The following is a 13,412-nucleotide window of genomic DNA, read 5'->3' on the forward strand; positions in this document are numbered from 1 at the left end:
ACCACAGCTCGTTCTTCCTCTTTTACTCTCTTTTTCACATTTTCCATTGACCTCAATTTTTCATGAGCTGATATGCTTTGCAGTTCCCCAGCGACTGGCACGCTATTGAATTCATCTGGTTCCAATACATCCCATGCACAACCTATCAATCACCAGAGAGCACAGCAAACTAATCATTTATTGATGAAACGGGCCATGAATTTCTAACTGCAATCATCTTATTTATCAAGCCAGATCAAACAATGAGGATCCGAACAAGCTTAAAAAAAAGAGACTTGAAGGGAATAACTTATTCTTCAGCAGCAGTTATTGATGATGAAAAAAGAAGACTAGGGCACTGGAGACACAGAGAGAGACAGAGCAGAGGGAAGAGTAGTTTAGAGTGATGCTTTGACAGCAGGATGCATGTCTGAGTTAATTCTCCCACAAAAGGTAATTTTCTTCCAGCAGTCAGTGCATGCCGGATCTACCATTGGGAGCAAGGTGAGCCATTTCTGGCACAGTGAGGGAAAGAGAAGGCTTTAATACATTTTTCTTCAGCTCTTGCCACTGTTAGTTGGCTCCATAGAGAGGCAGCTTGGGGGTGCTTCACTGATCTCCGTCTTCCACTGGTACACACTTCGGGCAATGGTGTTTGCAAGCCCACTAACATGGGGCTTGGGGAATAGCTGAATATTTGTTCTACTCACTTGCTTTTTTAAAGCAAACTCTGCCTGGCATGCCTTTGAATTTGAACAGATGTTGCTGGCCAAAGGAGAAATAAAACAACAGAACTGCCAAAAGTTCTCCTGGAATATTCTCTTCAGTTAGTCCGAATTCATTCTGAATTCAAGTTCATAAATGACAACTTCAGAATGAATGTGCTGAATTCAGAATCTGAAAACTCTTTGAAAAAATGCTGGAAATTCGTAAACTCAAGAGGTTGTACATGTATTAGTAGACTAATGAGAGGAAGTGAGTTTTGAATAGTTTAAGATCACTTTTAATTTAGTCCCAGCTTCAGACAGCCTCCCGGGCGGAGCACTCACAGTCCATTCACTGACCATTTGATTCATGCTGCACAAAACCTTTATTCAATATCACTAGTCCACTGAGGTTCCACTGAAAAATAACAGTCACTACAGTAATAGTTCTCTGCTCCACCATGTCTAAAGTTTATGGCCCGTCGAAATCGGAAACTCTGGATTTTTTGTATTAAGATGTGTTTTCATCAAGTCAATCACAAGTGGATGACGCAAAATGCAAGCTTCTAAATACAGGGTCTAAAACGTTTTGAGCTTGTCCAAAATTATATGAGCTTTCCAGATGTAAACACTAGAGGTGTGCGATACCGCTAGATTTGGTATCGATCCGATACCAAGTAAATACAGGGCCAGTATCGCCGATACCGATACCAATACCGATACTTTTTAATAATTAAGGTGGATGTGTCTTCAACCTAAATCTAAATGAATTTTCATGACTTTTAATTTGTTTTTGTGGTTTGCATTTTGGGTTATTAATCAGTACTACAAAAGCTTTTGTTCAGAAACAACTTTTGGTTACTTCTGTTTTATTTAAATAAACAAAGTTACAAAATGATTACTTCACAAATATAAAAAATGTAAAAACAAATTCTCTTTTCAAGTAGCATGTTAATAAAAAAAAAAATTCTTCTCTTTAGTGCACTTATTTTCAGGATTTTTTTCTTAAAGTCACAAAGTTTTACTTCACAATGTAAAATAAATTCTCCTTATACAAAATTCCTGAAGCCGACATCTTCCACTATGGAAAGAGGCTGCAGGTCCTTCACAATCATTTCTGATTGCGCCTTGTAATATCCACTGCTCTTGGAGAATCAGCTATTGATAAAATAATAAAAATAATTAATTCTGGTGCACATCTAGGTGAAGTTTAAATATAGAAACTAGTATCCCTTTCACAGCTAACACAAAAAGGGTAGATCGGCCTGAAAATACAGCCATACAACGCTCCTCTTTCTCTCCGCCTCTGACTGACTGCTGTTAGAAATGCGTGGCTGAGCGGTGCGCGCGCCTGACTGCTGGTGGTAGCGCTAGTGGTGAGTCACGTGACGGTACAACACAGGAGAGGGGGCGGAGGCCAGTGTTGAGCACGAGCAGCACTCTTGAGAGCAAGCTCTGCTCTGTGACAGCAGCAGCATTTTGACAAACACGGCCAGTTCGCAAAACGAGAGAAACTGAAACTTAAGTATCGATATTTTCCCGTTGGTATCGATCAATACCGATACCAACGTTGGCATCGATATTATCGATATTAGTATCGATCTGCCCACCTCTAGTAAACACCACTGCAAATAAGAGGCCGTTCATGTCCAATGTTCTACTATTTCCAATAGCAAAAGCTGCAGTGTGAACCAGACTTTATGTTGACAGTCAAATGTCTGGCTAAGTGAGACTAGTTCTCATTTAACAAAGGCATTTAAAGGTGGAATGCTTGGAAGGTTTAACGTATGTAGAAAATGTCTATATTGTACATTTGAGGAGTCAAATAAGACATTTTCCTCTAATATAAGCTCATTATTACTCCAGGTATTATCATCTGTTTTGATGAATCATTTTAGGACAACACATATGACAATACAGGTGCAAGGACCTGAAACATTTAGCATGTGAGATATACAAAGCAATGTGTCTCCGCTGACCACTTCTGATGGGATCAGCTGATACAGATCTTAATATTGGATCTACACAGGGCCTAAGAACAGGTTGTGGTGTCCTTTACGCTAACTCAAGCATGCAAGAACAGCGAAAGCAGGGGGATGGTAGCTTCAATCTAGAGCGATGTGATAATGACTCTGAAGCCAGGCGTGGAAGACCCCCCGCTGTATTAGTGAACCACTCCCTCTGCCCACACAGGACAGCCCTGACAGAGAGCAGCTGGATGGTGATCCCCTAGAGACACCAATGCTTCTCCAAAACAGGAAGGAACCCTGGATATGGCAGCAGCTTTGACATAAGCAAGTCACTGGAGATACGAGGGGACAGCTTCACCCTACGGTGCGACAGAGAGGATCTGAACAGCTTTACTGCCTCTGCATGTCAAAGTCATGGATGTGTGGCCTCTAGTACAAAGGGTTGTGATCATCTCTGTCGCTGCTGCACTTTTCCCGCCGTGTCAACTTTGCTGACACCTCGCACAACATCTGTTAGGCCAGTAGGAGAATAAACAGCAAAAGCTGTGCTACTGCTTTCATCTGCCGGTACAGTGCCAGCTCTGTCACATGAAGAAGAAAAAAAGGCCTGTGCAAAAAAGATTTGCAATAATACACAGGCCCCACCATGATGTTTGCATGACAATAACGCATAGGTTTAAGTATACTGTATTGATTGCTAGGGGAAGATGAGAAAGATTCTTCTGTAATTCAATATCATTATCACAATGTTTACATTAGGATGACATCATTGGATAATGTAAGCAGCAGGCCAGAGAAAAGAAAGGTGTTTTGGTGGAGGAGGTTGTCGGAGGCCATGGCTGAGGCTTTGTCTCCCTCATGTGGTAAATACGAGATCTGAAGGTATTGTGCTAATGAAGGGAAATATGCTTCAGTTTGAAAGCATGTAGAACTGGGATCCTTAAATCCTTAAATATTATTCTTTTATTTTTTTGTACTTTTTTATTATATATATTTTTTTTTTCATTTTCCTTAAAAATATATATATATAAAGAAGAAGTTCAAATGCATATCAGCATGATGCTCAATGGTAGAGCATTGCGTTAGCAGAGCAAAAGGTCTTGGGTTCAACTCCCAGGGAGCTCACATACTGGTAAAAAAAAAAAAATGTTAGAAAATGCATAACCTGAATGCACTGTAAGTTGCTTTGGATAAATGTAAATGTAAAACATATAAACAAGCCTTTATATCTATATAGTAAAGCACCAAATTACTATTACAGATTCTTTGCAGGGAAAACAAATATGTGGTTGTTTAAAAATCTCTGTTCTCCTCTCAACAAAAACAGATTACAGGTTTTACAGTACGTAAAGATTGGACCACCTTGGAATTGATTGCTATTTCATCTTCATTGTTTCAAAGATTACTTGCCACTTTCTGCAAACGACTTCCTCCACTCGATGAAGCTGATGAAGCACGATAAATAGTTAAAAAAAAACAACACACACGGAGCAACCATGAGAGCTTTCCCTTCCCTGACATCAATAGACAAACGGTTTGCCGTCATTTATTATTATTATTATTATTGTTGTTGTCTCAAACTTTACTTTGGAGAGCTTCGAGTCCCAGTCCATTAAGTGTGTTTTTTTTTTTTCTCCATCATTTATTTGTCAGGTCTAGCTGTTATTGTAGTCTGGACCATCCCTAAGCATGAAGAAAACACGCGCACTTTCACAAAACAATTTATCCTCATTCTGTGGGTACAGGGGAGGGTTTCAGCGCCTTCCCCCGGTGAGGGAGTTCGGCTCTCACTTGATCAAGTAACACAAACTCTGAGCATTGGGACAGTTTGAAAAAGGAGAGGTGAGAACAACTCAATACCTCCTCCAGACAGTGATTGATGAGGGGACTGTACCCACTCCCAACCCCCACTGCCACATATCAGCCTGATTGGAGAAACTCGGATCCTGTGATTGTAACATTTTTCTCAAATATCTGATCTTCAAAACTAATGAACAGGAGCCAAATTATATCTGGCCCAAATTGAAATTTTCATGCTAACTGATTTCAGTCTAAGGCGAAAGGGATGGCTGCTGATCAAGATCGGTGTCTTGTAAACGAGTTCAGGACATTAACTCTGTTCTGTGTTTAATTTCCATATTACCATTCAAGAACAGAACACATCAGATTAATATGGCAATCCACACTCCCAAAACAAACTCATTTGCTTGTGTTCATGCCTGCCTTCTGAAGAATTAGCCTATTAGTCTTTGAAAAAAGCTAAATCAATACAACCATTTTCATGACATCTATAATATCAATGTTTTATCATATTTTATCAATCATTTCATTATCCTTACCTAAGTTTTGTCTTGTTTATCTTTTTTAGTACTGGAAGAATGTTGATTCTTAAAAAAGAAAAAAAAAGAAGAAGAAGAAAAAATTTAACCAAAATAAATCAATAAATCTTTTGCTATCATTCTTCTATTAAAAACAATAATATATTTTGAAACCAAACATGACAGTTCTGGCCTTTTTTATTCATTCTTTTTTACTGGTAATTCAATTTGCCAATTTCCAAGTTAATTAATTTGACTTTATTATGTATTTATTTAGAAAGAAGTAAATCCTTTCATTCAGCAAAAGTGACATTAAAGATATAAAGATGCACAGTATGGCACAAAAGTTTTCTATTTCAAATAAATGTTGCTCTTTTGAACTTTCTACAGGTTAAAGTATCCTGCAAATGTATTACACAGTTTTCAACTACAGTATTTTTAAATAATAATAAATGTTTCTTGAGCACTGAATCAACATATCGAAGGATCGTGTGACAGTGAAGCCTGGAGTAATAGCTGCTCAAAATTTAGCAGGAATAAATAACTCTTCAAAATATATATATAAAGTATTTTATTTACACGTGTACTGTATGCATTCATGGATGCAACTCCTATCCTTGCACAGCTTCAGAGTGAAGATGAACTCTCTCGGTCACCATGGCCAACATATTTTCCCAGCTAGAAAGCGTGTGTTTTGGAATCAGCACCCGTGCTGGAGGAACCAAGATATCTCCATTGGTAAAAACACTACAAGATATAATCAAATTTGGCACTTAAAACCTAAAAAGTCACACATTTAAGCTTGCAAATATTTTTTGTTATCAAAAGAACAGCACTAGGAAATCAGATGACATTGGAAATAATGAAATAAAGCAAAGAACATGTCAGATTTTTTACCATTAGACAGCTTTAAAGAATTAGACTTTGCCATAGCCTGAGGCTTTGCCATTGAAGACCTCCAATAGGGACACATTCAAAACAGGGCTCACTTGATGATGCACGACTCATTACTGATTCTCTTCCATCGAGCTGGGACAATTATTCTGCTGTGAACCACAGGTTGGATCTGCTGTGGAGACAAATGAACAGGACCCCGCTGAGCATCACTGACAATAACTGTTCCACTGCTCATTTAGGGCACTTACACATCTGGTTTTCTTCCATCAGCTGTTTTAAATGCTATGTTGCTTGTTGTTCAGATGGAAAAAAGGAGCAAAAAGGGTGACAGACAGTGACATACATGGCCATAACCTCAAGCAAAGACACTCTAAGTAGGCATTTTTATGATTATTGCTCTATTATGGTCCATTGCATGTTGGTCTCTTAGGAAGGTTGTAAAAACTATTAGCTTAATAAGTCACTTCAAATAGTTTTAAACTTGGAATAGTACAAAGCCTGCGTCTTTCTGAGTCCTGATTTGAATACTATGCAACATAGATCATGTGATACTTAAAACTGGAGTAATGGCCGCTGAAAATTCAGCTTTGCCATCACAAGAATAAATTAGATTTTAAAATACATTCAAATAGAAAACAGTTATTTTAAAATGCAATAATATCTCATTGTATTATAGTTTTTATATACAGTCTGTAAGTAAAGGTAGCTGAAATTTGCCGTTAATTCACTGTATACATTATAAAATGAAACAAAATTAGAGGCGAGAGCCTTCATGTTTTTCAGCAAAAAGGGGCATAAATCAGTCATCCACTCCAGTCTGGAGAAACCTTACCAGAGAGATGTATCAGAGTCATATCTACAGAAAAATATAGGATGCAGAACACCAGTATTAATCATTCCCCCAACTTGTTATGATTTGCCTTGGATGTTTGTTTTGTCTTTACCTTTCTGACATACAGTACATAATGTTCTCGCACAGATCAACTGAAAAATGTATTTCAAATAGAAATATTTGTCAATAAAGTTGTCCATCGGTTTTTAATCATTCAAGTCTTGACAGAATGAGAAAATGTTTTATCATGTTTTATCATTCTAGCAAGAATGAGCTACTGTGACTCTTACCAGTTCACTTTTCTTTCGTTTTTTGCTGGTTTCAGCGTCGTTATGTGACGATAGCTATCAAAGGAAAAAAAGAAAAGAGGAAATATAAAGTCAAAATAATATAACATAACAAGTATATTATTTTTGTTGGTTTTGCATAGCAATGTTAAGTGTAAAAAAATAATAATTAAATTAATTACAACATACACTTTCAGTACACATTATTATAGGCTATTTAACAAAAACATAAAAATTAACACTCAAGACCCTGTAAATAGACTGCTAAGAAAGACAATATATAGTTTATGGCAGGATAGGTCCCTTATGCCATTATCTGTTTGGTGTGATGGCCGGTGTAGAATAACAGATCAGTTTACACAAGCAGATCGCCTGATTATATCTGTAAAGTTCCTTCTAAAGACTTATTATGAAACTTGATTTATGAGGAAAAGCACTGTTAAACATGCAGCCGAGGTGTACAGATTGCCACTTTGCCCCAAATGAATCAGATTTCCTGCCTGCTGTTATATTTTCATGCATAGTTAACTTCAGGGCGGCTTGACCTTGTCATTAGCACATAAGTGCAGAACGGCAATGAGTGCAAAATAATCACAGTGTGTAGAGCCCCACGTGACCACTAGAGAGCGACAGGTCACTACTATAACATACTGACCAACTCAAAGATGACAAAGATGAACCTTGAAAAGAGTTTTGGCATTTTATTAGTGCTTCAGAAAAAAAAAAGATATCTAAAATATTAAGAACGGACTATAAGAGTGTTTTAGGACAAAAGTGGTTGGTCATCATATGCAAAGATTTATTGATTGATTGGTTGATTGATTGGCATAAAATAGTAGAGACCTTATTTCTCAAATTACAAATGACCTAATTCACTCACACATTCTCAGTTTAGTCCTGTAGTGGAGTCCTGTGCCAGATTTTATATGAGGTAAGAAACTAACTTTTTATACTTAATTCATTTTTGTGATGGCAGTCCCTGCTTTGTAGTTTAACTCATTACGTTAAATTATGTTTATTGTGTGTCTTTGTAGATATAATAAAAAAATAAATAAAATAAATAACATAAAAAAAGTGTCTTTGTAGATTTTACTTTTGCAAGTTGTTAACATAGACAGTAAAAGAAGCTAATGTTCAGGCTGTTAGCTGTAAGGTAAGCTAGTTCATGGCTACAAGTCCCAAGGTTAGTTGTAACATCCGTGAAACATGTTTTATCTTACTCCTGTGTGTGTGTGAGTGTGTGTGTGTGTGTGTGTTTGTGTGTGTGTGTTTTCTTTGAATTTCAGTATGCGTTTTGGGAGAGAAAGAAACAGAGGGGCATCTCTCAGTGTTTAGGTTCAGTTTTATTATTATACCTTACATTAACAAAAATGCTTACACACATGCATTATTCAGTTTTATCATCATGATGCTAATGTAACACACACACACACAAACAGTGTTCAATTGTTGAAGCTTGTGCACATTAACTAATTTTATTGTTTTTTTCACATGCACACACACACACACACACACACACACACAAACACATACCAATTATACTGAAATGTCAGTGTTGAACAAAAAATGTTCAAAATCCATTTTTTGTAATAATCCTTAATGCATAATGTTAAATCTCACCCCAGGGTATGTTACAACTAACCCAGACTTCAGGGTAACCTAACATTTCACTCCTTGTGTTAGCATTTTCTGTTTGTGCTGCAAAGATAACTACTCTGACATTTAATAGCAGACACTTGTTACTAGTTTGAATCACATTTTGAACCCACAGGCTTAATAGAACTCTTAGATACAGATAGAAATATCAAAAAATGTTAAAACCGACCACGGTCTCCCTCCCCTATATAGTATCATCATTAAAGGAATATGGGAATGTCTACTCTATTCTATATGTTTGTGTATTTTCATCTATTGATAACAACTGAATTAAATTCATCCTAATCTACTGTGATGACGACACAAAAAAGCTTCTTTATCATTTCATAGGGCATTTCATACCACATGTATTACCTCAAAACAAGTTAAGGTAATAAAATGACTTGATTTGATGGGTAGTTAGTTGGTTACTGTGTTGTATTTTGATATGGTATACAATAAATATCTTCTATTCTCCCATTCTCTCTCTCTCTCTCTCTCTCTCTCGTGCGACCTTGACACTGTCCCATTCTTCCAATGATGTATTAAATAAATGGGATGATGCACTACTGGTAAACTGGAATAGTAATTTAAGTCATTTTACCCAAGGAGAATAAATAGTTTGACCATTAAAAATACAGTTCCTAGCCCCAACACTACAGTTCAGTCTAGAAGACTATGTGTTATGTAAATCTACTCGTTAGCAGTTGTTCTAGGAGTATGATGACCTATTCAGTATATTAATAATAAACTATGTAATTCAAATTCAAATGGAAGGGAAGAAAGGTAGTTAAAGAGAAAAGCCAAAAAAAAAAAAAAGGTTAAATCAGTGGAATCTGAAATATTATAAGGTAATAAGACTTCTTGTTCATTTATTTAACTGATTACAAATAAATGTAGTTTAGTATATACTTTTCACAATGCGTGTACAGTACTTTTCATAAATTTGGGGTAAGGCGTTTCATTTATTTTAGTTTTTTTTATTAAATTAACACATTTTTATTAGGACACATCAGAGTATGTTACCCAAAAGCAACTATGGTCACAAGTTTTGTCATTACCAAAAGTTCAGTGGAAATTGCAACCATAGTTAGCGAACAATGCTTTTGGGAAACTTAGATTGATCAAAAGTGATAGTATAGACATTAATAATGTTGATTTCAGTTTCAAAGTATCATGGTTTCCTCAAAAATACTGCTTGATAACATTGATACATTGATGATAATAAGAAATGTTTCTTAAGCAGCAATACAGTGTATAAGAATGATTTCTGAAGGATCGTTTGACACTGAAGACTGGAGTAATAGCTGCTAAAATGTAAGCTTGGTCATCACAGAAATTCATTAAATTTTTAAAATATTAAACTATAATAAAAAAATGTTTAATTGTTATAATATTTCATCATATTTATGTTTTTTACTGATCAAATAAATGCGGATTCGGTGAGCACTTAAAACAGTAAAAAATCTTACTGACCCTAAACGTTTGAACTGCAGTGTATAATAATAATAATAATTAAATGTTGTTTAAAACAGTTTTACAAGACTTCACACTGCTGTCACTGTTTAAAATGTTGTCAAAGAGGACAAAACATAGAAGGGCAGTACCTTTTTCACTGAAATTTCAGCCTTCTTAAATACCGGAGTATTTAAAACATTGGTTAACTGAATTGAGAGTGAAGCTCATACTGTGTCCTTGTCAAACTCACACAGAAAGTACATAGTGAGGTGACAAGCCACGTCAATCCACTCGCCTGAAGACACCATCTCAACGCAGTCCTCGTCATCGTAAGCGTTGTTTGGCTCGCCCTCCCTCCACTTGCTGAAAGTGGTCATGGGTGAACGGTCCACATACACAAAGTGGCCTTCTCGCTCCAGGTCATTAATGCCGATATACACTCTACTGAGGCCAGCTTCAGTGACGTAGCCAGCGATAGCTCTGTTAGCCGCCGCATCTTTGGGCATAGCCAGGTGTCCACCTCGCCCCTGACAAAACACCTCCGCGTCCCTGTAGCGTTTTTCCTCCTTCACCAGCAGATAGACCTTGCTGTCTGTCTCTTTGATGCCGGCGACAGCTGCGGGGGAGGGCAGGGCTGAAAAATGAGGATCTGAATTTCTATAATCACACGGCAGCAGCCAGCGTTCACACAAGTGCATTCTGACAGTCAGACAAAAGAGCTTCTGCTGGCTAAATACTTTTGTCTATGTGCAATCAACCCTGCACATCAAAAAGAACAACTGTATGAATCAACTTGACAATATCATATTACTGTAATCTCCTAAACAACTGGTTCATTCTTTCTTTTGGACATACCATTTTTAATGAACTTCAGCTCATTGGTTAATTGTGTCACTTGATTATCCATTTCACCAATCATTTTCCGTAAGGGTGTGCACTCACAGGGGACGCCTGAGAAATTAAAATTTTAGACGAGACCATTCACATGAGCAGTCCAAGCATTAAACTGGTTCCTAATGAGTTCAATCCAATCATCAACTGATATGAACTGAATTCTATTTCGGCAAGGCCTTTACCTGGCTCTCCATTTGGGCCCTTAGGTCCTGGATCTCCCATATCACCTTTTATACCTAAAAAAGAAAAAGGCCTATTACATTTTTAAGCAGTTAGGCAAAACAAGCCTGTGATTTCTTTCTCAAGCTTACCTTTGAGTCCAACAGGACCCATCTTCCCATGATGTCCAGCACTACCTTTTTGACCTTTGACTCCAGGGGGACCTGGAAAATAAAGTATAAACTTAAAATGTCCCAAAAAATAAGCACGGATATAAATCAAAGATTGTAGTAATTTGCAGAATGGAGTTTGATTCCCTTGTTCATCAGAATTTTGAAGCATTTATAAACACCATGATTGGTTAACACTGGCTCAGATGAGCTCAACTATCTAAAAGCAAGTTAAGGAAAGTTTTAGGGGCCCTTTGAAGTGTACACATTTGGCCGCTCCCTGCCTGGTCACTGGTTTGACAGTTTCATAATTCTTTTAACACTTAAACACTTTAACACAGGTTTGTAAAGAACTTGAGTCATATTTTATCATGCAAGTGGATAGTAATTTAAAAGCGCTGCGATGGAATTCGATTAAGCTCTAAAAGCACAGTTTAATATTACCTGGCTCTCCAGGTGGCCCCACTCTCCCAGGTCTCCCAGGTGATCCTTTCTCTCCTTTCTCTCCTGGTTCACCTATAGAAATACAGGATTACTTTGAACAGCCATAGACTTGCACCACAAAATAACGTATACTTTTATTATTGCTGCAGTAAATAGTGTGCACAAAGTGCATCTGTATTTTCAAACTTAAATAATACTTTATATATAAAATTCCATTATATAAGGTACACACACTACCGTTTAAACAGGGTCAGTACATAAAAAAAAAAAAAAAATAATAATAATAATAATAATTAATTTTATGCAGAAAGGAGGTATTATATTTAGCAAAACTGACAGTAAAAGCATTTCTAATGTTGTCTAATGTAAAAAAAAAAATCTATTTATAATCAATTTTCTATTGAAAGATTCCTCAAAAAAAAAAGTTTCACCTTTTCTAAACAAACATTGGGCAGTCCAATTATTTTCAAAACTGATACTAAAAAGAACTGTATCTTGAGCACCATATCATCATATTACAATGATATCTGAAGGATCTCTTAAGATGTAAGCTACTGAAAATTCAGCTTTCCATTACAGGAATAAATTACATTTTAAAATATATTAAAATAGTTCTAGTAAATTGTAATAATATTTCACAATATTATAGTTTTTACTCAAGTTGTGATCAAATAAATGCAGCCTTGGTGAGCATAACATTAAAATGAGCATCATTAGTGTAGATGACATAATGTAGTGTAGTTTATTTGTTGTACCTTTGAGTCCAGGGACGATGATCTGGACCGAGCACGGTTCTTCTGGCATGTGCTGACCATACACTGACCTTATTAGTGTCAGACATAACACAGTGACCAATATGCAAGCCACCAGCTTTTCTCCACCCATACTGGAAACACAACAGAACATTTATGTTCATCCACAACCAAATACCAACACATTTTCAAATGCCATGTTCATCGGAAAACATACTGTAGTAGCAGCTGTTATTGAATTCACAAAGGCTTCAGTGCTCATAAATGGAGCAAAATCATCTTAGAGGATTCAGAGACAGTACTGGTCTTGTGACATACAAGCACAACAAATCACAGTCAACCCCATTTGCAAAGCAAATACACAATAGTTTGCATCTGTCTTTCTCCCAAAAGATCCCTCTGTCCTCCTTCATTTCAAAATCGATACCAGAGAGTAAACAGTCACACCGTGACATCTCCTGTAACCACCAACTTTAAAGGTAACATCTGACTCGTCTCGATGTCATCTGTGCCACCTGCAGGACACCATATTGCTTATGAAATGGACTTACCTTGTGTCGAATTTCAAAGTCCACTATATGCAGCAGACCCAGCCTATATGGATCCAAGTGAGTTAATGGGGGTTTGCTCACTGGTGGTCTCTCTGAAATTTCTCATCTCACACACACCCTCGAAGAAACAGGCCTGAGAGTGAGCAAGTACATGTAAACACGAAGATAAGAGCGGCTCTGCAACACTCTTCTCTGATATCTCCACGGGAAACATCAGGGTCAGAGACAGCACGACTCCGAGCACATTCCTTACTAAAACAAGTCAAAAGCATTCCCAACATTCACTAGTTTTAGTTAGAGTAGCATTGAAGAGCCGAGGTGAAAGGGAATTATTTATATTCAGGTTTTAGATGCCAAAGCAA

The 13,412-nt window shown here is 36.9% G+C and overlaps 1 protein-coding gene across 2 annotated transcripts; it reads right to left on the reverse strand.

The window, feature by feature from the left end:
• Positions 1–8,485: 8,485 nt before the first annotated feature.
• Positions 8,486–13,217, reverse strand: LOC113096494 (collectin-11-like). 2 transcript variants are annotated; one of them, XM_026261896.1, is made up of 7 exons: positions 13,051–13,217; positions 12,503–12,633; positions 11,748–11,819; positions 11,286–11,357; positions 11,157–11,210; positions 10,936–11,031; positions 8,486–10,714 (listed from the first exon to the last, which is right to left on the reverse strand). In XM_026261896.1, the coding sequence occupies exons 2-7, from the start codon at positions 12,630–12,632 to the stop codon at positions 10,305–10,307; spliced, it is 834 nt and encodes a 277-aa protein (XP_026117681.1). In that variant the 5' UTR covers position 12,633; positions 13,051–13,217; the 3' UTR covers positions 8,486–10,304. The 2 variants fall into 2 exon arrangements, with proteins under 2 accessions (XP_026117681.1, XP_026117682.1); XM_026261897.1 differs by having other exon boundaries at positions 8,486–10,696; positions 13,051–13,216.
• Between the last annotated feature and the right edge of the window lie 195 nt (positions 13,218–13,412).

This window comes from Carassius auratus, unplaced genomic scaffold (genome assembly GCF_003368295.1).
Source record: "Carassius auratus strain Wakin unplaced genomic scaffold, ASM336829v1 scaf_tig00215947, whole genome shotgun sequence".
Classification (NCBI taxonomy): domain Eukaryota; kingdom Metazoa; phylum Chordata; class Actinopteri; order Cypriniformes; family Cyprinidae; genus Carassius; species Carassius auratus.

Coding starts and splice junctions, on each gene's coding strand:
- LOC113096494 (XM_026261896.1), bottom strand. CDS start 12,632: ATGGGTGGAGAAAAGCTGGTGGCTTGCATATTGGTCACTGTGTTATGT. Junction 11,820..12,502: donor CATCGTCCCTGGACTCAAAG/GTACAACAAATA, acceptor GTATTTCTATAG/GTGAACCAGGAGAGAAAGGA. Junction 11,211..11,285: donor GGGTCCTGTTGGACTCAAAG/GTAAGCTTGAGA, acceptor TTTCTTTTTTAG/GTATAAAAGGTGATATGGGA.